The following is a 26,287-nucleotide window of genomic DNA, read 5'->3' as shown; positions in this document are numbered from 1 at the left end:
GAACGCCGGATAGGTGTGTCCATTGTGAGCCGAACCGACGACATTATTTGCAACGTCTTAATTCAAACGGGGTAGTAAAGCGCAATAAAAGCGGCGATAAAACGCGCTCAAGCCGAGCGGGATTCGAGCGGGATTCGAGCGGGGTTCAAGGGGTCGTAAACGTCCGAGTTAATAAGCGCCGGTGAAGAATAAAATACAATGATGGCGGACAGGGGTACCGAGGTAGATATCCCGAGCGGTCCGCGACCACGTATCTAGGACAATAGGAAGCGCGTGCCACTCGTAATATCGTCTCGTGGCATTTTTCTCCCTCATCATCCACGAATCACCAAGAGGCTACGGCTCGCGAGATTTATGCCGCGGCATCGATCGCTCTGATAAATCGCCGGCGGATAAAAGTGGACGAAGCGAACGATGAAACGAGCCTCGCGCCCCGGTGGCGGTAACTGGTTAGGCGAGTTTAAAATTAACCGAGCGAATTGTAAATAAATGTTATTAGCGGCGTGGATGCGAGAAAGGTGGCAGAAGGTAACGCGGTGACTCGAGGTGGACATTCCCCGGGAGATAATAAACGAATAATAAATACTATATATCGTATCGGGACGGTGTTCGCGTTACGGTGCCGGTGAGAATCGAGTTCCTCGAATTCTCCGACGAGCTCGCGCCGAAATTAAGAAATTCCAACGGGAAGATTCCCAACCCCGAACGATCGTTCGTTGGGAAATCGTTCGTTCGAGAATCGTCGGTCGTTCGGTTAGAATTTAGCGGTGCAACGTTGCGTGGAAGCGAAACCACGGTGTATCGGGTGGAACTTTATCCGTGAATTCGAAATCTCGTTCGATCGCCGCGGAAACTCGCGCGACAACGGTCGATAGCGTCGAGAGACGCGAAGGTGTTTAGGAGAATCGATTTTACCGTGGAAAACCACACTGCCGGTAAACAGAACTCGTTCGGTCTTTTCGTTTTCCTTGAAAATTACGCTCCTTCGTATCGGGAGGATGTTGCTCGGATACGATAGAGAATAAAAATTACACACGGTGAATAGTCTCTGTTATCGTCATCGATTTCTCAACCGACGAACACCCGGCCGAAATCGAAACGAAAATCGTTTCAACGTCCGAACGTGAGCGCGTCAACGCTGTGATCGTTCGAAACGTTGTGTCTCGACGCACCTTTCGATTTTCTTCGCTACGAGCATCGAAAGTTCGAAAAATGACGCGACGAGGACCATTCGTTTCGTGCGAAACGATACGTGGCCCTTGCTGATCGTTCGCGCTCGTGGAAACGATCGCGACGCGTCGCTGCGCGATTCTCGAAACTTCGCGATCGACTCGACGCGCAGAAATCGATCGACCAGTTCTCGATTCCTCGAAGCGTTGATTACTCGCGGCGCTAAACGCTCACGAAGCCGGAAGAGCAACGGTGGCCATTTTCGCGGCTAGTCTCGATACCGTGATTCCCAGAAACTATTAGAAGCCGGTAGACGAATGCTGAAACGTCGATCGATCATCGCGTAACAGCCGTAAAGAAAGATCGAGAGAGGAATAATTCCGTTCCCGGTGGTTGCGAGACCCGATATCTTAATTCCTCGAAGGTGTTGAAGGGGTCACGTTACGAGCCATACGAGAGCACGAACGAGTACGACGCTTGGTTCCTGGTTGTTGATCCAGAAGAGGAGAGGCCGGACGTAACTGACAACGACTAATGGTCGGGCTCAGGCTCACGAAGGGTACGAGATAAACCCGGCCGGACAAGGGTAAGCCAGCTCGTTCCGTTTTCTCGTTTACACGTGGCCACGAGGGCGTTTTGTGCCGCGAATTGATCGGTACACAAACTCGAGTGGAGTCGTTAAGCGGAACCTGGTCCTGCACGAGGACATCGACGCTCGGAACGGGATCCGAAAGCGACCCCACGCTGTGGACGACTCGATTTCGACCGCGATCGAAATTCGGTGACCCTCGACCACGACAATTATGCGTCCGGCGAGAATTTCACCAGCCCGACCATTTCGACGAAAGTAGTTCTCAGATCGGTCGAACTCGAGACAATTGTGCCGACAATTGAGGAAGATTGTTTCGTTGGTTTTCCAGGTTCTTCGATCTTCTTTTTGGACAACAATGTTCGAGAATGTCCAACAGAGATTGACATTTCGTATAAACGACCATTTAACGCGGAAACGCGATTGTTTAACGCGTTCCAGCCGCGTCTTCTTCGAACCGTTTTCGAAATTGTTATCGTGGAAAGTCTGTGAAAGATCCGGGGAGAAGAACAATGTTCGAGAATTTTAGAGAAATCTAGTTCGCTTTGTACGAACCGGGAGATAAAGTTAACGAGTTGAAAAATCTGTAGGAAAAACACGAGGGTACGTAACAGCGACCGAACGATACGGTAACATTGCGCGGAGGTGCAAAATAATACATCTCGCGGCGCGTACATGTGCAAACAAGATTTCTCAATTACGAACACGAAGGAAAACAACACCAAGAACCACGCTAAGGGGGAAAATTTAAACGTTTGTTACGCAACTTGCTGTAATTTCGTTGAGGTCGAATGTTAAACGGTTTACGGTTAAGATCCAAGGTCGGTCTTCGCGAAGTACTTCAACTTCGAGAAGCCAATCGAAAGCTAAATACCTTAATAAACTTCGAACGTGCATATTATTTCACAGTGCGTGAAATCGAAGTACGTTGCTTCTTTATTTGCGGAAACTTTGACCCTCGAAGAACGTTCTTCCTTTTAACGAAAATGGAGAAGATTGCAATCCGTCACCGTACAATAAAATATTAATACCACGCGTCCCAAATTGAACCGTTTCGACGTTCTCGCGACAACTCCTCGAGGCATCGCTGAAAGGTAACTTCGTTTCGAAATCCCTTCGCGAACGTCGATACGCGAGTTACGAAAATCGAACGTACCTCGATGAACAACACTCCCGTGGACACGAAGAAAAACTATTTCTATACGGAACGAGAAATAAAATCCAACCGCGAAGATCGATCGTCCGGTGTACAAGGCCCGGTGCTAGAGTGGCAAGTCGTCGATCTACGAAGCGCGGAAAAAAGTAAATCGAACCATCCCATCTGCGTAACAATAAACCTCGAGCAACCGCAGGGTTACGTTTCGTATTAAGACAACATCCCCCTGTCATCTCCATTCTCTCCGGCTTCCGCGTCGAGAGGCAGACCGTTTTTGTTCGATCCTCGCGATTCTCGGACCGATAACGCGTATATCCGAGTAGGCATCAGAATCCCAAGATAGCACCACCATCTAGAGCACCATCCGTTACACCATCCAGTGCCAAGCCAGCATCCATTACTCGAGCCTCGGTCCCGGTGCGTATTGTATTCCACCGGGTTTCCTGGCTGCGTTCTGCGTTCCATCGTCGACACGGAGGGAGCGAGAGAGAAAGAGAAAGAAAGAAAGAAAGAGAGAGAGAGAGAGAGAGTACTTTATTAATGTCTTTATTCACGGCGTCTACTCGCGAATAGATGTATTATCTGCTCGAGGAGGCCCCCCTTCGTCGTTCCTCGGCCCGAAGTCGTGGATAAGTCACGGCTCCGCATTTCAGCGTCCACGTGCACGCCGCGCGCCGTCCGGCTTCTACGTGTGTCAATCACGCGTGTGCACGAATTCGCTTTCACTCGGCTAATTACGTTTATCATCGGCCCCCGCCGCTCGCCGATCGCAGAAACGGGAATCCTGGAAATTAGATCGCGCATGCGCGTGGGTGGCGACATTAATCAACCAGACGCCGCACCGCGTACCACGGCTCTCGCGACCAACACTCCGCGTTTGTTGCGGCTCGTCCAATTTACTCCGGGCTGCTCTTACGACGATTTGTAACACGGAAATGACGTACACGACGCGGCGGATCTCGACGATCGTTCGCGCAGAGCGGCGAAGATGCACCGCGAGACGCGGGTGGGGAACAGGAGCCGATCGAACCGCTTGCCAACCGTTTGCAACGGGGAACCGAGCATTCGAATTAATTCCCGCGGATCGGGGCACCGATCGAAATTGAATCGAGCGCAAGGTAGCCTCGCCCTGGAAACGATTTCGATTGGCGCGAGGGAAGGGCGAATTTCGAGGATCGTTGATCGAAGAGTTAAAAAATATTTTCATTCCTACGGACAATTGAAATTGGACCATTCGAAATTTCCCGAGGGATCGTTGTTCGGTACCGCCGAACCTCCGTTTCGTGATGTTGAATGGGTTTTGAATTCCTTGTTAGCAAACGCGGAATAACGCAAACGAGACGAAAGAATTGGTTGGGAGAAGTACGAAAGAAGAATTAGGTACGCGTTGGAATTCATTTCCCTCGTATGCGTGTAAATCTAGGCGACGAACGGTTTTCATTTATTCATTTCTCCAATTGTTTGTAAAATTTCGGTTAAAATGCAACTCCATTCGTACGTTGTACACGGTCGGTTTCAACTCTTAATGTTCGTATCCCGATACAGTAGAGGCGCAGAAAGTAATCGCTCCCAATGTTTAATTTATTTAATTACAAGAAAGGTGAAACTTTCTCTCGGTTTGTCGAAACATTTATCCATGCGACGACTGTTTGTAGAGAATGGATCGAAAGAATTGTAACGCGATATAAATTACTTGAGAAAGTCGAATCGATCGTTGCGTGGCATCTTGATGCATATTTTAAACGAGATTGTTATTGGTCAACTGTCGATACTCGGTTGTTACCAATTCTAGTTTTCGTAAGGCTTGCGTAACATCCAATGAAAGTGAATTAGACGTGTGAAAGCTGTAAACACTGGCACGAGTTACCGATTTTTACGTACTCGATTTTCGATGAAACTTCCGCCGTGCAGACTACTATGTTTGTGACGCAATAGATGGAACGCTTTGTGCAGCCTCTAGACGCGGTAGGAAAATGCAGAAGGCACGTTCACGGGGCAATCAATGAGCGATTATCGTAATTACGCTCGCGATTAACGGTTCGAGCACGGCTTTGCCTCTTTCACGCCCGCAACCGTACGCTCGTCTTCCTTTAAACCGTAGGAGGGAGACTTTCTAATATCTCAACGATCCGACCATTATCGACTACCTGTGCTTCTCACGGAATGTATCGGGTAAGCGTAAAGTGTTGATACATTTACGCGTCCATGGTTTTCATAACGGTGGTTATTTATTTTATTATCGCGCGTGTAACAGCAACGCTCGATAAATCGAATTAGGAGCGATCGAAAGTCTTCGAGATCGAAAGAAAACGAAATTGCGTTAAATCATTTTTACGAGCGACCGTACAATGAAGATACGTTGATCGATACAGTTTCGTACCACGATGTAAATTACATTCGAAGATACTATAGTATCTGTATTGTAATTCTACAATTTCGTAAATTATCGTACCGTTTATTTTCTACTCCATACATTTTCCATTATTCGCGTAACCGATTCGTTGTTTCGGGACTCCGTTAAATCGTAATTATTGATCTCGGTTTACCCCGTTAATAAGTCACGAAAGTTCGAATCGTGGAAATCCATATTCATCGATATCACGCGAATAAATAGGATTTTTGTCGCGGAAACGGTACTCGAAATTCAAAAAATGAGAGAGACTTCGTTAACAAGTGCGTCAATTTTCATTAGTTTCCCGTCGCGTGGATAAAGCTTATCGATAATGAACGATTGTTGGCAAAATTATCCACGTTCGATGGTCTCGTTTCGGTCGATGAACCGTATAATTATCGCGACGATATTCCCCCGCGTTTGCCGTTTCACGAACACGTTTCTCGGTTTTGTTACTTGTTTCGGCAGAGTTCAATTTCTTTTTGCCCCTTGCCACGTTCAGGGTCGTCTCTATCATTAGACGCAATAACTTACATATGTCGGCGATACGATGCTAATGAGGACTCGTTGCACAAGCCGCCGTCGTTATACACAGCCACGTATTTTTACTATTGCGATAAACGTAGCTACGAGCAGCTAGAGAAGCGTTTCGGTGCATCCGTCTCCGACTTCAGAGCCTCTTATTGGACTGTCCGGTCGATGTCGCGTTTCCTGTTTTCAGGGCGCGGCTGTCACGTCGGGTCTAACGGGTCTGACTTATTTCAGAGCTTAGGAAATATTTCCAGAGGTCCACGCGTATCTATTCTAGACGAAGAAGATAACAAAATTCGAAGACGAATCGATTATCCGATCCAACAACCGTTTGTTCCGTATTACGTGCAAACGAAATTCGCTTATGGGATCCATTCGTCACTGTGCCCGTCGTGCTGTCGGTTGTCGGACGATCGTTCGTTACGCTAACGTAGTTACGTAATGAATCGGATGTAGTAAATCATCGATCCCGTTTCGCTAACTGAAACGCTTTATTTTAAGATATTATAAGACTTGGACTACAACATTTACTACCTTCGTAGCTATTTTTACAGAGGTGAGAGCTCGATGGTGGATTCACCGGAAAACTCGATGCGAAATATAGACCGACCGGATGACTCATTTTTGTCTAGGATACAATATCAGATACCTAGTAACTAGTAACGAGTTCTTAACACTGGACTTACCAACCAGTCGAAATGACGTGCTTTCGTAGTGGAATTTACTTTAAATTCCATATCACGTTTTCTGAAAACGTTCTGATTTTGTCCATTCTACGCGTGTAATCAATTTTATAAATTCCTCGTTTTCCTCGTCGAATGGTCTTCTCTCAGATATATACAAGGTATACCTTAACGTTCCGGAAATCTGTCGATAGTTTTAGCGTTAAGGTACGCGGAAGACAGTTTTTCTCGAAAACGAAATCTCCGGTGCTATTTCATGATTTGATATTTTCGTCGTATTTCGAGTCTTTTCGGCTTGAGCCACGAATTTTGGCCCACGGTGCATAGAAAAATTCCGAATGCTCGAACGACCCTCTCAAAAATGACACGTGGATCATCGATGCGGCGTAAAACCAGCCACGTGACTTTAACAATAGGGGAAAGGGTGATACGGTTTCCTGCTGATAAGTTAACCCTCTCGTAAGTTTCGTGTTTGTAACGAAGACATCCAGCGACAAATAGTGCCACGTGCCTCGTCTGTCGTCTACGATAATCCCGTGTTCCAAAGTAATAGTAATTGGATAAGAGAGAAAGGAGAAAAGAAGCTCGAATAGAATAGACAAATAATGGGATAAGGTATGCGCAGGAAGGGTGTGAGTAAGAGTGGGGATATCTAAGATCGAATAACAGAGTGTTTAAATACAGCAGGATCTCGGTGTAAAATAAAAGCGTCGTTGCGAAGCAAAGACCGTTTCTTAATTATCGAGTTAGAAATAAAGATTATTATTCCAAGAGTCTTTGAACACAGAACGCAAGAACGCTTTAAGGAGGTATTCTTGTCTAGAATGCGATTTTTTCATATTTTTTTCGGGATTTAAACGAAAAGGCTATAAACCTTTCTGTGTACGAATTATAACACACATGTTAACTATTATATTGTTTGGAAAGTCATTTCTTTTTTTTTGGTGAAAATGAAACACGATTTTTTCAGAGTGTATAAACATTTTATTAAACTATATATTCTCAATTTTGGAAAACGAAATGACTTTCCGAACGACCCAATAACATTTGAACCGTACAAAATTATTCTTTTAAACAAAACGGCATCTTGTTTCTTACGGACACGACTATGGCGCGAACCATCGAAAACGAAAAATCTCGATACTAAAAGAAATGGCAACACTTCGAAGTTTAAATATCGTTTCCTTTGTATTATTCGAGTCTGTAACACACGTTAGAAGAGTACTAAAAAGAATAAACATTTTTTAAAAACCGTAGTTCGGCGCGATAACGCTATGTATGCTCGTTGAAGTATAACTTAAGATATCGCGCACACCAGTTCGAGAAACGAGGTTTTGAGAGAAACGGGTTTCAAAGTTTAACATATCTACTTATCGGTCCGCTACAACTGTCAGTTGTGCTCTTTGAACGGCCGTAACTTCGCGAATGTTGCGAATTTCCAAGAAATCCTGTCGCGGACATATTTTCGAGGACGTGTACTTCAAGAGAACGTCATCGAGGGAAAGATCGTTTGCTTCTCTTTTCTTTCAAATTTAGTCAAGAATACCCCGTCGTTGAGATCGACGAAGCAGCCCTTTCGTCTCGCGCGGCGAAGAAATTGAATCTCGCGGGCAGAAACGTAGGTCGTGTTCCCGAGGTCGGAGCCAGGGTCTTCGCGTTCCTGGTCGATTCCAGCCAGCATCCTGGAAGCGACGATTCGCCACGGCGGTAGGGGTAGCGCGTTGCGCTCCGCGCTCGCCAGGATGTGCAGGCGCATGCACAATTTATAATGCAATTAGAGCCTCGGATGGTAGCGCTCGGATTTATGGCAGCTGGAGAATCTACCGTCGGTGTGGAGGGGGAGTCGGCGAGTAGAAGCGCGTAGAAGAAGGTGAAGCGAGACGAGGAGAGACCGGTGAGGTCGAAGCGAGGGCTATATTCTCGCGGAATGAGTTATACGCCTCCCGCGGTTCCGATACATTATTTATCGCTCGGCTTTTCATTATTTCTGCGTCGTGCGCGCCGCTGATTCAGCCACGAAACGCGGTTTCCGGCGGCGCGTTCGACGCTGGACTTCCAGCCCGCGATTGTAATTGGCCTTATCAGCCTTGTTGGATCGGAAGTCGTACGAGTCGCCGCGAAGAAACGACGACTCTCTCGCGGGCTGATTTAGAACGCTGGAATGGATTCATCGTGGCCGTTAACGAGGCTGACGTGCATCACCGACGCGAATACCAGCGTCGATATTTCCCGAAACGTACGCGCCGATAATATTCTTGGGAAACGAAAAACTCTCCGTCCGAAATTTCAGCAACTTGTCCCTGGGCTCGAAGAACAATGAACACTTGCGCAGCTTCGTGGTTAAACGTCACCGTTTAACGTACACGGACCACCGTAACGAACTTTTAACGATCAGTTTCGACGCCAACTTCGCACGCGATATTATTTGTATTATATACGACGGGAAATGTTTCAAGCGTTTTACAAGACGATTCCCCAAAGCGATCGAAACAAGCGGTTTGTTAAGTTTCGAGGAAATTTATCATGTTTCACGATTGTGGGTGAATTCTTCTTAGATCGATAGTGTACGTGGAAGAATATATCTATACAAGGTATACCTTGTACAGATAGTGTACACTTGGAAGAAAAACGTTAACCTTGACAGAAAATGGAGATGTATCTTGACGATAAAGTTCTATTGACAATATTTCAACCTCCACAAGAAGGAGAGTGGATACGTAGATATAGTTACGGAAGATTGATACGAATTTGTGATATCGTAATTTTAACGTAGCGTAAGTTTGGGGAAACGTAGCTTCAAGAGAATCATGATTTTAAAAATCGTGCCTGGAAGAGGGCGATAAAAGAGAAGGTAGAAGAGTCAGAACCAGGCCCAACGAAAAGGGCCCATTTGTACATTGGCGAAATTTGGCGAGCGAGGGTGCAAAAGAGTGGGAGTGAGGGAAAGCGGGTAAATACTTTTCCCTTTTTCGGAAGAAAAAACACTATTGAACCGAGCGAAGCATTGTACAAAGTTGTATCACGGTCGCGTTATTTACTATTATCTAGCTATCGTCTGGTTATTAATTATTTATAATCGATCAATTATTCCAAACATTAATAGCAAATATCGCTATGCGAATATCGATAGAATTCTTCCAATTGTATCCAACGGATACAACGCAATAAAAAAACGTTCCCCTAATATTCTTATCGTCACCGATTGGGAAAATCTTCCAACGCGAATAAGTGTTCTAAAGCGAAAAAGTGTAACGAAGAAACGAATGAAAGAAACTGTGATCGTGGTACTCTGTCGCGTGTTGGAAACAAAAAATCGTTTACGCGTTCGAAACCTCTTAAGGAGTCGTCGCGAGAGTTGGACGTTAATTGCCCTCGGAGCGTACGCACGGATTCTGAACGCAATATCGTTCGAGCGTGTTCCATCGCGTAGAAAAAGCATCGATGTCGCCTATATTCTCAGCGACCAACGAATCGATTTATCACTCCCGAAGGATTTGCCCGTGGAAGGATTTACCCTGTTGCGCGTAATCGTCGTCTATGCCAAAAAGAGCGTTCCTAACAACGAACTCGTTCTTCCGGCAGCGACGCGCGGCTAACGGTACCGAACCTATAAAACACTGTACTCGAAACGAGCGGTGCTCCGCAAGCGGCAAGAACCGTGGACCGCTCCCACAATTGACAGAGCAATTCGGATCGAAATCGCCGCTAATGACACGCGAATCTATCTCAGTGGATCATCGCCAGCTCCTTATTAGGAGGGCCAGTTCCATCGAGGTGCTCTCCGCGGAGTAAACAGAGCCAAGGAATGGAATTACCCAGAGGTGAGCACAGTCTATGATGTCATCCGGCGCAAAACGAGCACGCTGTAATGACCGACGATCATCCTGGAATAACTAATCCCGAGACAATCTACGAATTCCCGGTACTTGGTTGACAGGGACAAAGGAACGTCCTTGACGAGACGCACACACGTATTCCACGTACTCTCATCTTTTCGACATTTTCCTGGCTTCGATTCGAGACGCCTATTCTGCTCGGCAAACGTCGTTCCCTTGGTTATCCTTGGAGATGCACTCCTGCCTCGCGTACGTCTGACATTTCTATTTTTCTATTCGACGTACGGTCGAACTGCGAGGTCGCTGCGTAATTAGAATGGAGGGAATTGTTGTAAAATCTCGAACCTGTCGCTAGAATAGAAGAACAGAGGAGTGGGCCTTGAAACACCGGGGTGGCGATCGATTCTTGAGAATTTGCACGATCTTTCGACGCGTACAAAGTGCCAAGATTGTTCAAATTAATTCAACAATGATCCAAAGAGTGGCAGATGTCGATAGCGAATGGTCAATGACAGTTTTAAGGACTGTCTCCGTATTGGAAGGGTCAACGGTTTGGCTATTTTTCTTTTGGCATTTTTTCTATTCAGTTCCAAGTCGAGAGTCACGAAGACCACACGACAATGTCGTCGTTCACGTCGAGGCATATTACTGTATACTTGTTTCTTCGGAATTTGTATTCTCGTATGTACAAAAACTATACTACTGGATACGCGAGATCCCTGCATATTCTAATAAACTACGTATTATAATCTGAATTTTACAGCAAAGATATTGAAGAATTTTTTAGAATTTCTGGTTCGGTGACCGAAAAAAGATGTCTTTGGACGTGTCGATAAGGACAGCTGAATCCGTCTTGGGCTCGTTTAGGGTTAGAATCGTTCGATGATTTCATCGATTTCAGAAGTAGGGAACATTGTCCGATCGATTGGAAAGGATAGGAAAACTTATAGCGAATCTGACGTTATTAAACGGTGGGATAAGGTAGAGCATACATGTGCGTGCAGAAACTTGAATAATCGAGAAAATTGGAAATATACTATTAAACCTGTAGAGAAACAATTACGCGCATACCCCATCAAAAGGAGCAAGTGAATACTCGTAATATTACATTATTAGACGATACGATACAATCGATCGAAAACAATTCTCAAGTATACGTTAAATTGGCGCTACGATACGAGTATTCTAAATTCGTTGACACGGTGCCACGAGTTTCCGTAACGACCGATCGACGATCAATATTTAACGGAGCAACGCATCGTCGATCGTTCGTCAACACCGAGGACGAAAACTGCGCGAAATGTTCACGAATTCGGTCGTAAAAGTTTCAAGTCCGGAGAGAACGTTTCGATGCACGTGCGCTCGAATGGAACAAGACGTCTCCTCGAAAGCTTCCAGCGTTCGAAACAACGATCCCAAAAGGACGCAAACGTCGCGAAAACCGAAGACACTCCTTAAAAGAACAATAACGCTGAAAGGGAAACGATCTTGAAGGTTCAAGCCCTGATTTATCATCGCGGATCGGATAAAACGGCGAACGACCAAATTGCTTCGGGTCCACGGAATTACTCGAGTGTTTCGCGAAAGGTCGATAAACCAATCGGGGAGAAACACGAGCGAAAGAACGGACGAATCTAGATGACCCGAACGCAAAAGAGGAGACTTTCGTGCTCTCCTCCTGCGCTCGCGGTTTTGAATGAATCCCATTCCCGAGGCGAGCCGCATCCCCGGTGCAGTCCTAGGCTGCCTACTCAATGGGCAGATCGTTAGATAGGATCGGTGCCCGGACCAGCTCTATAAATCCTCCGCGGGCACAATTATGTGGGGGATATAAGGATTATTGTTACGGTCCGAGCCGCTTCGGCGCGGCTTTCGTATGGCCGCGAACGGCCGCGGGGATTACCCTCATAAATATATTCAGAGCCCATTATGCGAACCCGGGGACGTTGATAACGTAATAATGAGGGCGTGGGCTAATGAGACGCGCGCTGAAAACTCATCCCGTAATCGTGATTGACGTCGAGATCTCCCCTGCCAGCTTCTTTTCCCCTGGCTGGCTGGCTGGCTGCCTACCGGCTGATGCCTTCCACCTGGAACCAAGCGGAGACCTTCGGTACCCTCCTCTTGTTTCCGGTTTGATTGGCCGTTTCTCAAACCAGGGAGGATTCTCTAATTAAGACGTTAATTTGGTTCTGTTTCGAGCCGATACCGACACCGCGACGGTAATGGGGAAGATTGTACGTCTACTCGGAACCGGTTGCAACGTGTACAAAAATTGCTTTCAGGTTTGTTTATCACCGGCCGCTAATGTTTCGCGCGATAAGTTTCCCCGTGTTCCGATACGCTGGATTTTTCCTCTTCCGATTATAGAAATTGAAGATAAAAATAATAACGACGAACAAGCAAAAGAATCGTATCACCGGCGTTTAAGAATTAACAACGCTCGTGGATAAAAGTCAGCGACCTCGTTCTATAAATGGCTCAACCTGAAATCGCCCCGTCCTTGTTTTTAACTCTACGCGGATGAGACGACAGCTTTTCATCGATCGCAAATTCCCTTTACAACTTATCGAGAGACTTCTCCGCGCGTCCACGGATCCCTTTTCTCGGAACGAAGTTTCCAGTCGCGTTTTAACCACGTTCCAACGAAAGTCAACCGACCGACGAAGACCACTATCTACGTATACTTCGCTCTACCTCTATTTTCGAGATACCCAGAGGCGAGACGCGAGAACGAGTGGGGACAATCTGCGAGTGGCCTTCGACGACCAGTTCATTTTGATCCGTGTACAGAGCCGAGTACTTTTTACTCGTTGCCAGGATGCGATCAATTTAATTCCAACGAGAGGAATATATATATATAGATTACGTCCAGTATCGAACCAAGTATGCTCGCGTTAATTGGTTACGCGTCAATGCGAAAGAACGTCCAGCGAATAGAAAGTTCGATTTTCAACAAGCGCGTCAAGAATTTATTCAACGAGGCGCAATCTTTTAAAATCGAATGCATCGAATCGACGACACCTACCTATCCAAATCTGTAATCGTGAGAAACGTAAAAAGCAACAAACTACTAGGTCACTCGATGAAACTTACCGAACAACCTGTTATTTGGTCGTTATTACGTTTCTTGTTTTCAGGCGAGAGAAATTATGGGAAATATTCTTGTTCGTTTCTATTAATCTCACACGAGGGATATAAATTATCTCGACCACCCAACGGTTTCCCCGGTGGTATAACACTTTGCTCCGAATCCCAAGGCTGCTACATCGCTCGATATCCATTTACTCTGTTCGCGTATCGATCCATCGAACCTCTCCTTCCTTGTCTCGGGTTGCGACCGAAGATTTCTTCATCCCCCGCCTTCCAACCGTCCCTGTATCGCGATTCGTTTCTGCGTGGATGCTAACAGAAGGCGAACCAGCAACGTGAAAAAGGCAGCCAGGATGGGGACATCCGTTTCACTCGAGAGAACCGACGCACTATAACGTCCTGCTTATGTGCATCCTTGCCTCTAATTACCTCGGATGAAGACATCACCAGAGTCTCGCTGATTCTCTCGAGAATCCCAGCCCGGCTACCCGGGGAACGAATCGTTTCGTGGTTTTATATTTCACCGATTATTTATTATCGTTACGAGCGGCAGTCATCATTCTTCTGCTTATAGCATAGGCGGGCTCGTTACTTCTAATGGCCCGTGTGCGCACCTCCTTCCAACGTGGATTAGGATATTACGGAGAGTCTTTGTGAAATTCCATGGGATCTGAATGCTACCGAGAATCTCTTTCGCTAATTGGATTCGAATCTCGCAATACTCGGCGTCTTCGGAAATCGACTTTAAATTAAATTACCATCCTGTTGTAACGTTACCCCGTACGGAACAATAGGCCGAGATACGCGATTGAAAGAATGCGTAGTTTTACACGAAGTTGCGCCATCTTTTTTTACAACCCCGTTACGATCATCTCGTTGTTGTACGAGTACGCTGAAGATTGTATCGCGTTATCGAGTCTTTACGCACTTATTCGTATACCGTTACCCACGAGGATCCCTGAATGAAAAAAACCACAACACACGAGTCGAATAATCGTCTTTCCTATTCCGGTGCGTTTTGAACGTCGATGATCGAGATTTTCTAACCTCGAAACCTTGAAACTTGTCATTTCTGAACTTTCTTTCGAAATTTAAGTTACTTGGATACTCGACTTGCGAAACGAAAACTCTAACTCGTCAAACCGAATACTGGGTTGTTCTGTAAGTTTAGTCGTGTTTTCCATTGTAAAAAAAATAATAAAACTTCGCACACGTTCGCCAAACAGTAGCACCATCTTTGGGAAAATAAAACGACGTACCTAATACTTCTTATCGAACGACGAAACTTATCGAGCAACCTACCAATGGTTTCGAATTTTGAAACGCTTACACCCGGAAGTCTCGAGTTGGACAACCGATGTAACGTTACATCGACGTAGGAGATCGCTGACACGAAAAATTGTACGATACTTGTTCTTCGACTCACCATTGTGGAGTCTGCTTTTGGAGGTGCGTAGGTGCTCGATAATGGAGGTGAGGGGTCTGCGGCCACTACCGCTGCCACCCCCACAGCTCCAAGGGGAGTCACGCTCCGAGCCGTCCGCCAGGTTGTCACAGTCCTAGAAGGCAAAACGAAGAAGACGGAAATTAGAGGGAGACCACGATGCAAGCAAGGACGACGGAGAAACTCCGTTTCTACCATTTCCCACGCTTCACCGCGATACTGTGAATTGCGGTGTCCTCGTACACGTTGAACACGGTGATTCAGGTAAACGCGATGAGATTCTCATTGACCATAGTAATGAGGGTAAAATGGAGCAGCGTTGTGGGAGGGTCGTGATATTTCGAAAAGGAATCAAGCACCGCGATACTCTTCGTTCGGTAATTCGGTGTATCTTTATCGGATCGTACACCACGATCCAAAACTGATCGAACGCTTTGGAAAACTTCGCAATTAAGTGTATTCCGTGATGACTCGATAATGGAAAACTGTGAGAACCTCTTTACGAATCGATTTACACTTTGGCGCGAAATATAAGCATCCGATAACAAGTCTACGAAAGTGCTCGATCGTTTTTCGTAAATAATTTCGTCGATGTTTCGAGCGATCGAAATTTACGCAAGCAAGTATACTTTGGTCCGTAAAATTAGTAAAACGACGTTTCTAATTCGTTCGTAAAATACATTCTTCTTGCTCGACGTTAAGTTACACGTACTGTACTCGTAAATTTGTTAGGCAACACGATTACGGGATTGCACCTTTTGTACGTCCTAGGTACGAAGAAACGCTACGTTAACTTTATACAATTCATATTAAACCACCGTTTCGAGTCTCGCGTTGATTGAAAATATAGATCGAACGTGTTACGTGAAAATGACAAAGATACATAGTAACTTAAGTACTTGGAAAAAAATACGACGTTCGTGTTACAATACGAATCGTATTTCTCGATGCGCTTAAATTGTACAATTTCTGTGCAATATACACGATTATTAACATTGGTGACAATTACGTAAAACTACTACCGCTTCGCAAAGTGTACAAGAACAATTCGAGCGACAACGCGGGATCGTCCCGCGTTACTGTCCAACGACGAACGAAGAAACGTTTCATTGCGCGGATCCTAACCTAAAAACGAGAATCGATCTCCCCGCGAATGGAACTCGAAGTTCGTCCACCGTATCTTCGAAAACTCGTTTCGTTACTGTTTCGTTCGAGTCTGGCCTGTAGCCTCGCGCGAATAAACGAAATCCATCGCTCCAATGCGTCGTCTCGAAACTCTCGGAGAATTGACCGCTTCGTCGCGCTGGTTTTCCCGCGAAAACCCCCAATGGGGGAAAAACGCTCGTTAACCGGTAAACCGGGAAATTTTTCCCGCGCAAAGATCCAGGAACTACCGCACAGGCGGTTGAATCGTATTTACGATGGATAAGAAACGTCCCATAAAACAGCACCCGACGGGTTACGCCCCCCTAAGGTCGAGGCTAATCTTAAATCTCCCGAAAACCGTTTACGCATCGGATCACCATAAAAATACGGTTATAAAGGCAACGAGCCCCCCTCCTGGGAACGGGGACGTTGTTCGTGGCACGCGGGTGGGGAAAAACGAATTTAATCAAATCTCGAAGCCGCGTTGATCCCCGCGGTAAATCGCATTTCTCTTGGCCCTTTGTCCCCTGCTCCTCCCCGTGGCGCGGCGACCGACGGAAACAAACGTCGAATGTTCCGCAGGCGGTACACGAGGGAGGCAGGAGGATAGGAGTGTATACGGTAGGGGGAGGGTGGAGAGGATAGGGGGGAAGAGAGAATTTTATTCGAGGTTTCCTCCGCCACGGCGGAGAAGAAGGCAAGTACTCTTGTTGTCGAACACGCTCGTCGGGGCAGCACGCTCGATCCACTCCGGACTTATGGTTAGGTCGGCTTACAACCGGATCGGATCGATTCCCCGTGACACGTATGGCGGTGTCGCCCGTGCATTATAGAGCCGCGTCCCGATCGCTCGGAGGCGGCCCGCGGCCCCGCCGGACAGGGCCCCGAGTTTAGAATTCCCGCGGATCGTAATACCCGGCGACGACGAGGCCCGGCGGAACCGTTACCGAGAAGTCGTTAAGCCCCGTCGTTAAGTCGATTATCCGCAGCCCTCGACGACGAGAGGATCTCTCCGCATCGAGTTTCCTCGCTCCGTGGGCCGCGCCGGCTTCGTTTATCGGCCGGCAAACGTGTCGTGCCCCGAAGCGTTATCCAGGATCCCGCCAACGGGCCCCTACCCCCCACCCCGTACTTCGACCGTAGCAGTAGATCCAGTTTTATCGATCGTATTACGATAAGACGCGTTTTCGTCGCCGCGGAACCGGGGACGGCGAAAACGATCGTTCCGCGGCGCGAGCAGCGGTGACGGGGCGAGGTGGGGGGGGACGACTGGCCGCAACGACGAACCCGTGGCTGCGCGCGCACACGCCGATTTAACGACGCGACTCGACTCGACTCGACGCGACTCGACTCGACTCGACTCGACTCGACTCGACTCGACGCAACGGCGCATGCGCATGAATTTATGGGGGCCCGGAACCGGGGAATTTGTCGATCGATAACGTACGGCGGCCACGGGGGAAAAAGTACACGATCGCCGGTGAGACCGAGCTCGATGATTCATGACGGTGTTCGTCGCGCGGGACTCGTTTAATGCGTCATTAGTCGTCGAATGTAAGAGTCGTCCTTTTTAATCGGCGTCGGAACATAAAGGGACGCGAAAGACCGTCTCGGGGATTTTATTTCTTGCGAGGCCTCGCTCGAAACCCTATGACCGCGGCCCGGGGAGGAAGGGGAACGCTCGGTGAGACGAGAGAAAATCTTTAAAAATGCACGCCGAGACAACCGTGTAAAGCGTTTCCAAAATGTTATTTATCGTCGCGACTCGATTCTCGAGATCGAGTATTCGACGTTCACAATCGCGATACCCGAGTCCATAGTTTTTCGGAACATTTTCGTTCAATGTTCCGGAGACGCGAGTAACGTTACAGTTGTAACGGTAATACTTGCCACTCGGTTCGTATAAATGGAAAGGAAAAGAAACTGCGATCGAGAAATTGTCCGAGATCGACGACCACGAGTCTGACTCTTGGCAGCGCATTTTGGTCCGGATCGTGCACCGCGAAACTAACGCGTAATTTAGAGCGAATGGGTCGGGAGTTAAGTTTCAAGGAGTACGGTGATAAAATCAACACGGACGAATACGGTTGTAATACACGTCCGGTGAAACAATCAGGTTCGAATACTCGACGATGAGTATTCGATTCGATCTTTACTCCATCGGATAGAAAATTGATCGTTTCTCGATAAATACAATTCCTCTTCGCATCCGTCCGGGTCTCCGGTATCGCGGGAATTCACCGCTATCGTCTCGCGCTCGGTATAAAAACGTGAATACCAAACGGACAGGTTACGCATTCTAAGTCTCGACAGTATCGTAAAGCAGAAGAACAAGACACCTCGCGGGATAAATACTGAAATATACACCCTGTCATAAATTCGCAGGAGGCGCTAGAAGAGAGATAAAAAAAGGAAACCCTCGGACGTCGCGTACGACCTGACGCAGCCTACCACCTGTCTCTTACGGTGCCACTCGAGCTGTAATTGCCGAAGAGAGACCGTCGTAATCGTCGTGGTCGTCCCGCGCGGTCGTCGTCGCCGACGAAGGACCCCGACGACGAGGGTCCGAGGCCTCTTCGAGGAAACCGAGCGCCGCGGCGCGACGCGGCAGCAGCTCGTTCGAGTGGCGTAGAGTGTCATCAGCGGTTTGCAACGGCGACGACAACGGTCGACAGTTTTCGCGAGAACCTAAAGGCCGTCGACAGTCCCGACGGACGTGCCATGTTTGCCATTACAAACCGGCACACTCGAGAGAGGAAAAGGTTTGTCGAGGTTGTTCCTCGTCTTCTCGAGACATCCTGCCGTTAATAGCGAAGAGGAACCACCGGTGCCGGTCCCTCCGGTCGAGGTATGTCGAGCGTAGCCACTCGTGAAAATGATAAAGACACACACGACGTACTCGAAACTACTTTCCAGGAACAATAAAGTTAGAAGAGGTTCGCGGTTTAGGAGGACTCCTCCATAAAACGCTCCGGCCACGCTCAGGGAAAACACCGAGCCGGTTTAATGTCTTCGTACAACGACACGGAAACCTTAACCACGCTTTTCGCGCCACCTTCGCCCGAACGCGATCCAATTCGTTCCGGTTCTAATGGACGAACGACGAACGAGCAAAGAGGCTCTTTCGCGAGAATTTTTAAACGGGACCGCCGCCTCCGGAGAGCGCAATATCGAGAAACCGCGCGCTTACGAAGCGCTATTCGTGACTTTCGCGGGATTTTAACGTCGAAGTATTTGAGAAGAAAATCTCTGGTAAAATAGAGACACGTCCGATACGCGTGAATTATTCGCGACGATGGCGTCGATTTTCATCACCTTTCTGGATTTTTATTAACCGGTTTATAAAGTATGGACGATCGATATCGTAGGGAAATTTCGCAGAATTGCAATACTCGAACAAGAAACGAACATTTTAACCGACTAAGAAAGATGGTAGAGCACCCACCGAGTGTCTCGTGATGTCCAAATGAAAAGAGCACTATGGCTGTTGTCCGGTAAAATAGACATTTCTGGGTCGTGTGACCTATTCGGAAGAATGATGTCGATGTTTATCGTGTTTCTAGATTTTTATTAACCGGTTTATAAAGTATGGACGATCGATATCGCAGGGAAATTTCGTAGAATTGCAATACTCGAACAAGAAACGAACATTTTAACCAATTAAGAAAAATGGTAGAGCATCCACCGAGTGTCTCGTTGTGTCCAAATGAAAAGAGCATTATGGCTGTTATCTGGTAAAGTAGACATTTCTGAGTCGTGTGACCTATCCGGAAGAATGATGTCGATTTTTATCGTGTTTCTAGATTTTTATTAATCGGTTCAAACGATCGATATCGTAAAACAATTTCGAAGAATTGCAATACTCGAGCAAGAAATGAAAATTTTCAGGTAGTAAAAAAGATGGTGGAACATCGGCTCGGTCCAAATACCGACTCGAGGGACTCGAGTATCCCGATAGAAGCGCACGCAAGATTCCACGCGAGCAACCTTCGTCGAGCATGGACAAGATGTTCATTAATGGGACAAAGGGGCGCAATTAATTAAAACATCAAGTAAGCTAGGAAGCAGTCTTTGATCTTTTCAGTGAGAAACACATCTTAACATTTGAATTTTCGTCGCAGTGGGAGCCAGCCTGGTCTCAAATGAGCGCTCGTTCTTCAAATACGTACCCGAAGAACTCCCGCTGGTAACATCTGCGAACCACGTAGATCCAGCGTGTTCCGCTGGAACGAAAAAGTTCTCCCCGCGCATCTCTTCGCGGTACAAAGAATTATGAACACGCAGCTACAGATAGATAGTTAAAGCGTACCCACGAGATTTTCCTCGCAACGGTGCAGCGAATGGACAAAAGCCTCGTCTCGCAACTGCGTGTTCTTCCCATTGCGTCCAGGGGCCGTGATATATAAATATTCAAAAGGAAATCTCGTTCTTGGTTTCAGAACGGTACGCGACAAACAGAGCGCGCCAGTTCTGCGCGAATTTGTCTCGAGAATCGACTCCCCGATCGATTCTCGTCGAACGTACATTTTTTTTCGGAGCAACGAAGTATTTCGCTCGGCCGCGTAAATCTCGTCCGACGTGAGTTTCTTTGGAGTAAAGAACTATAGATTTGGAATAAAAATTTCACCGTAGAATTGTGTACTACTGTTGCGTCTACCGTTTGTAGAATTCTCTTTCACGAATTCTACAAACCGATAGCAGTATCTCGAGACGACACTGATAATTTTAGCTTCTTGTATTCGGAGTTTGAAGAACATTCGCAAAGACGATGCGATTTCGGTTCGAAAAATGTTACGTTTCCATTACTTTTACCGTTTATCGACATCAACGGGAGAACCCTTCGGATGTAACGAAAAAATAACAAAATAATACACGGTGGTTGGAAAAATGTAATATCGATGGCAGTTGTCGATGCACTCGCAGTAGATACGGTTGGTCGTTTACTACGAATTTTAGTGCCATTCGTAATATTAAATACGAACGATGTTAACGAACCGGAACTAATTTAAAAAAAAATGTCGTAAAAGTTCGTAGAAAATAGTAACGCGATTCAAATTGGATCTCGAGAACTATAAGTTATTATAGGTTTGTATTATAACGGACAATTATCTACCCGAGCGGTATAAGTGACGCATAAAATTTAATGAATTCTAAAAGGGGTGGCAACATAATTAAACCGTAATCCCGAATAAAAAGGTAAGACCAGCTACCGACCCGTGCATCTCGGGGGTTATTACGTTTAGCTCTCTCTTATTAGCTCTGTTAATATCGCGCAGTTATCGTGATCGGTACCCCACGCGAAATAAGCCATTCCGTGGGCCGCAACCCTCGCGAGTCCACGCTGCACCTCTCTAATAACAAAATTTATTTAATCGCCGTCTTCGAATCGTTCGCCGGTATTTATAACCACCGATAAGACCTATTGAAACGCTACTTCTTCTTTTTAACCGTCTACACGATCCTCGATCGCCGAGTCCTTGTTCCAAAGAAAACGCAACGGTTTCGCAAAGACACTCGAGACGACTCCACGATCGAAACGATCTCGATCCATAACCGAGTTCGAAACGCACGGTATATATTTTCCAAGAAAAAAACAACCGGTCGTTGGCCAATGTCGTTTATCACCTATTTACCTGTACAATCCGATACCGCTTCCATCCGAAGACGCTCCCCCTAATCGTTCCCCCGTTGGATACACCGTACTCTCGATACGTTTTCTCGACGCGCGCCTTACGCACCGTCGCTGTTGCCACTACGCGCTGTCCATTAACGAAATTTCTTTCAAATATTCATCGACGATAAATATTACCCTCCAGTGTCGATTAAAGTTCGAAAGAAACGCAAATCAGCATCGTGCAAAGCAGTCCGGTCGACGCTCGAACGCGGCCAGCAGCCACCTAAAAGGAATCCCCCCGTCGCTCAGCCTCTCGAAATCGGCTCGCGAGAAAGTAATTCGCTTCTGTATTTAGTACGCGATCCACAACGATAGCATCTCGTGCACGCTCGCTTTCATCTAGCCACGTACGCGGACGGCCGAGCGGAGGAACCAAGCTTCCATACGAAGCACGCACGAAGAACAATTACCCGGCCGTTTGTAGGGGAGCGATGCCAGTAAATCGACGCCACGAATCGCTGCCGTGTTAGCGAGTTTCGAGCGATTAGCTCGCTCGCGCTGCTCCGCGGAGGCAGCGTGTAACCGATGAAACCTTTCCGCGAAAGCGTACCGCCGATACACGGATATATCGGTATATCGAGGACCCCCCGCGCAAGTCGACGAGCCGCCGGTATGTCGACACGGCATTGTGCGGCTGATCCCCTGGAATCGGCATGTAATTAGCTGGCCCGGTAGTCTACCAGCTGGCCGACGAGTTGCGCACGCTAATGTGACTCTAATGTCGTCGGTCCTCCATCCCTCCTCCGACATACCCCCACCCCACCCTTTCCCGATAGGCGACTGGCTGTCTATAGCGAGCCTTTCAGACCCGGTGCACCGGCCTTTGTTTAACGTACCGCATCGGTGCCCGTGTACCTACACGGAGACGGCTCTACGCTCTTGTTCCGTTAGAGTATCGACTTTCGATAGACCTATTCGATCGTCGGGGACGTCACCGGTAATCGATCTTCGAAATACGGGAAGTTTCAATAAAATTCTCCAAACGGACGAAGAACTTTTGATATTTGTAAATTTTTCAACAACCATCGGTGTCCTTGGAAATAATATAGAATAAGAAGTAGGGAAGAAGGTGAGATTTGTAAATTTTTCAACAATCATCGGTGTCCTTAGAAATAATATAGAATAAGAAGTAGGAAAGAAGATGAGATTTGTAAATTTTTCAACAACCATCGGTGTCGTTGGAAATAATATAGAAAAAGAAGTAGGAAAGAAGGTGAGATTTGTAAATTTTTCAACAACCATCGGTGTCCTTAGAAATAATATAGAATAAGAAGTAGGAAAGAAGGTGAGATTTGTAAATTTTGTTAATAATCATTGGATCGTGTACACAGAAATGACTCTACGCTCTTATTCCGTTAGAGTATCGACTTTCGATAGACATGTTCGATCGTCGGGGACGTCACCGGTGACCGATCCTCGAAATCCCGGAAGTTTAGTTCCCCCAAATAGAAAAATGATTCTCTATTGTCACCGAACAGAAACGGTGCGATGCGATAGAGTCACGTTTCCAAAGTTGCATAGATTCGAATCGGGTTTAGATCGATTTTGTACAGTATTCGTACACTTTGGAATTTCATCTCGAGACACAATAGGTTCTTCGATAAGTTGTATCGAACGACAAAACTTATCGATCAACCCAGTATTGGTATTTTATTTCCTAAACAACGCGAGCTTTTTACCAAACGTCTCTTCCACTCGGATCGAAGCGCGTATTTACACAATCGCAGGTAACGGTGAAGGTGGACGTTAAAAAATTGTTCGTCTTTGTACGTGTACGTACACGGTCGATAGTGTGCATGCGATCTACTCGACCGCGTGATCTCTTTCCATCGTTCACGTGCTTTACTGCTCGGTTTGCTCGGCCGTAGATCCAAGGCTGAAGTTACGAGCATCGTTCGCGGATTTTTGCTGGCAACGTTTGCCGCATTCGCCGCGTTTCACCTCCGCGTTTTACTGTAACCGTGGAATTCTTTTCCTGGGAAGAAAGCGCGAATTTCGTAGAGAATTTTATACGCGGGAGATTAGCCTCGCTCGGAGATTTTCGCGGCTAGGAATTTTTATTCGCGTGTCGGCTGAATTTTATTAACTCCGTTAGGAGTTCAGCGGAGATCATTCGTATCGAGTTATTCTAGTTTCGTGAAACTGCACTCGGTAGGTGCATCGATTCGTTTCTAGAATTTTACTCTTGCGTCGATGGAATGCTCGATCGGAGCAGGGGAACGCGTTTACGAGATATCGATTAACTCCGTTATCGATGAAATTGGAAAAAGTCGCACGTTCGATATTCGCTGAAATTCGTTGACGGATTTTACGAAGGTCGATGATCGATAACTAAGAACGCAAACGCGGGAAAAAGAATTCATCGACGATACGCGAGCATTTATCGAAACCGTACATTAAAAGTTAAAAAGTTGATTACTACGTCGCGTACGATACTAATATTTCGATTGTCGCAACCTTGTCGTTTAAAACGCGACATTCGCCCACGGAGAACCTTGGTTACAAATTTTGATTCGCTTCCGCAAGTATCCTCGGATAATACGACAGGATGTGTCCGTTTGTTGGAACAACTTCGATATCGATACAACAGTGGAGGCAACGTTTCGATCGACGATATGCACGATCGAAATTAAATCGAACTCTGTAACTACATCTCCTCGAGTAACTACATCTCGAAGAATCGCTAAGAGGACAATCGATGAAAGAGCGACGAAAATTTTCGAAATTTGAAACGGGACTTTGCGACAATACGCATCGTACCTCGGAACGATATTTGAGAGAGTGTAACGGTCGAGGAATGTCCGATGGATGATCGCGAAACGCGTCAATTATCGACATCGGTCGTAATAAATTGCTCGATGTAGCCGAAGAATCGACACGGATTCGAAACGTAGCTACGAGCCTCGAAACGAAAAATTACGAAGAGAACACGGATCGGTGTACCGGAGAAACTTTCCTGAAATCGGCTCGGCAGCCGGCGCGCTCGTAGGAATTCATCCTTATTTAGTTACTCCATTTCTGTTCTAAGCTCGTTAAGACCATCTCCGTCTCGTACACCCAACGGAACACATCATTTTTCATCGGAGGATTAGACCGCGACTCTGGAAGACGATCTTACGACATACCTGCTAAAGGAGCTCACGTCGTCGTCCAAGTGATTATCCCGCCTAGTTGACCGCGTCGCGGGTCTCTATAATGCTGTCAGAAGAAGTTAACAACCGGATGACCCGCAGAGACGATGACGAACGTGATGAGCAAAATAATCGTCCGCATCGATAAACCGAGTAATCCCGTGGAGGGGCGCGGAGAAGACCTCTGGCAAGGTTAGCTCTCATCAAGGACGCATTAGGGAAGGACTCGATGGACGTCCCGCAGGGAAAGGGCGAGAACGTGCTGCTACCGACAAGGAAGAATAACATCGATCAAGCCTGCGTTCGGTCTAATACCAGTCTTGGAATCCCGTCGGCATGAGTAATTGGCAAAAAATCGATGGTAATTCATTCCGTATCAGTTTCATGAAAGTTCCGCGGCTACTTAACATTGCAAATGCGGCGAGGAGTGTGTTATGCCTGACAAGGAAAAGGAGCGATTGTATCGTCGATGAAATAGCATCTTTCTAACAACAATATCGCGTGCAGCAAACCGCGATACGTGAAAGGTGCCGCGTACCTTCCAAGTGGACATTAACGAATTAATGCCGCGGCTACGCGGAAGCGATTTCTTGCCCGCGCGCTTGTCAGTATTTCAATAATAATTTTAATACGTCCGAGTAAATCACTGGCCACGGGGCGGGGTCTTAAACGATGTATCAAATTTTGCCACGCTTTCACCGTGGCTGGCTTTCTACAATGTTGCGCCGCGCCACGCCGTCGTTCGTTCGTTCGTTTCGAATGTAACGAGAGACGCGCGGGCCCTGTTAAACGATCGACTATCGACCGTTATCGCTCGCTACGATCTTCAGGAAGCGCACCTGCCGAACGAAGGTCGTGGCCGTCGTTTCGAGCTAATTCAATTCCGCCCTTTCTCTCGAAAGAGACCCGCCGCGCGATCTTCCCTTTCTCTCTGCATGCAAATCCTCGACGCGCCTCGCTCGTCGACGTTCGAGCAATTAGCTCGAGGTTTTTCCAACCCGTATCACGATTCCAACGACGAGGCTTGTCGCGTTCCTCGTCGAATAACTCTATGGGAATTCTTATACCCGAATTAGGTGCAAATGCTTCGAATACGAATATTCGCTACCTCCGAGGAACCAGTATTGGAACAATTTATTAAATTATATATAATTAATACCTAGGCAATTGTTAGACGACACTAAACAACGTGACTATGATACAACTCTATGCTCAACACTTCTCGGTTCAACACTGTTTTTCCTTCCGAAAAAAGGCCCTCACCCCCTTTCCCTCACCCTCACCATACACTCTCTTGCACCCTCACTCGTTGTTCGCCAAATTTCGCAAACTGTACACACGAGTAATCCTTGGTCAACCACTTTCGATGGGCCTGCTCCAACCCTTGTCGACTCCTACTTTTTCCTTTACCGCCCTCTTCCATGCACGATCTTTAAAACTAC

At 46.9% G+C, this 26,287-nt stretch overlaps 1 protein-coding gene across 1 annotated transcript in view; it reads right to left on the bottom strand.

Moving 5' to 3' along the window:
- The window catches only part of LOC143147423 (uncharacterized), a 151,320-nt gene that overhangs the window by 69,365 nt on the left and 55,668 nt on the right, over positions 1-26,287 (bottom strand). The window contains exon 3 of the mRNA XM_076312669.1: positions 14,877-15,009. Within this exon, the coding sequence (XP_076168784.1) occupies positions 14,877-15,009 (133 nt within the window). The remainder of the gene's footprint in view (positions 1-14,876; positions 15,010-26,287) is intronic.

Source organism: Ptiloglossa arizonensis, chromosome 5 (genome assembly GCF_051014685.1).
Source record: "Ptiloglossa arizonensis isolate GNS036 chromosome 5, iyPtiAriz1_principal, whole genome shotgun sequence".
Lineage (NCBI taxonomy): Eukaryota > Metazoa > Arthropoda > Insecta > Hymenoptera > Colletidae > Ptiloglossa > Ptiloglossa arizonensis.
This window is presented reverse-complemented; position numbering and strand designations above follow the sequence as displayed.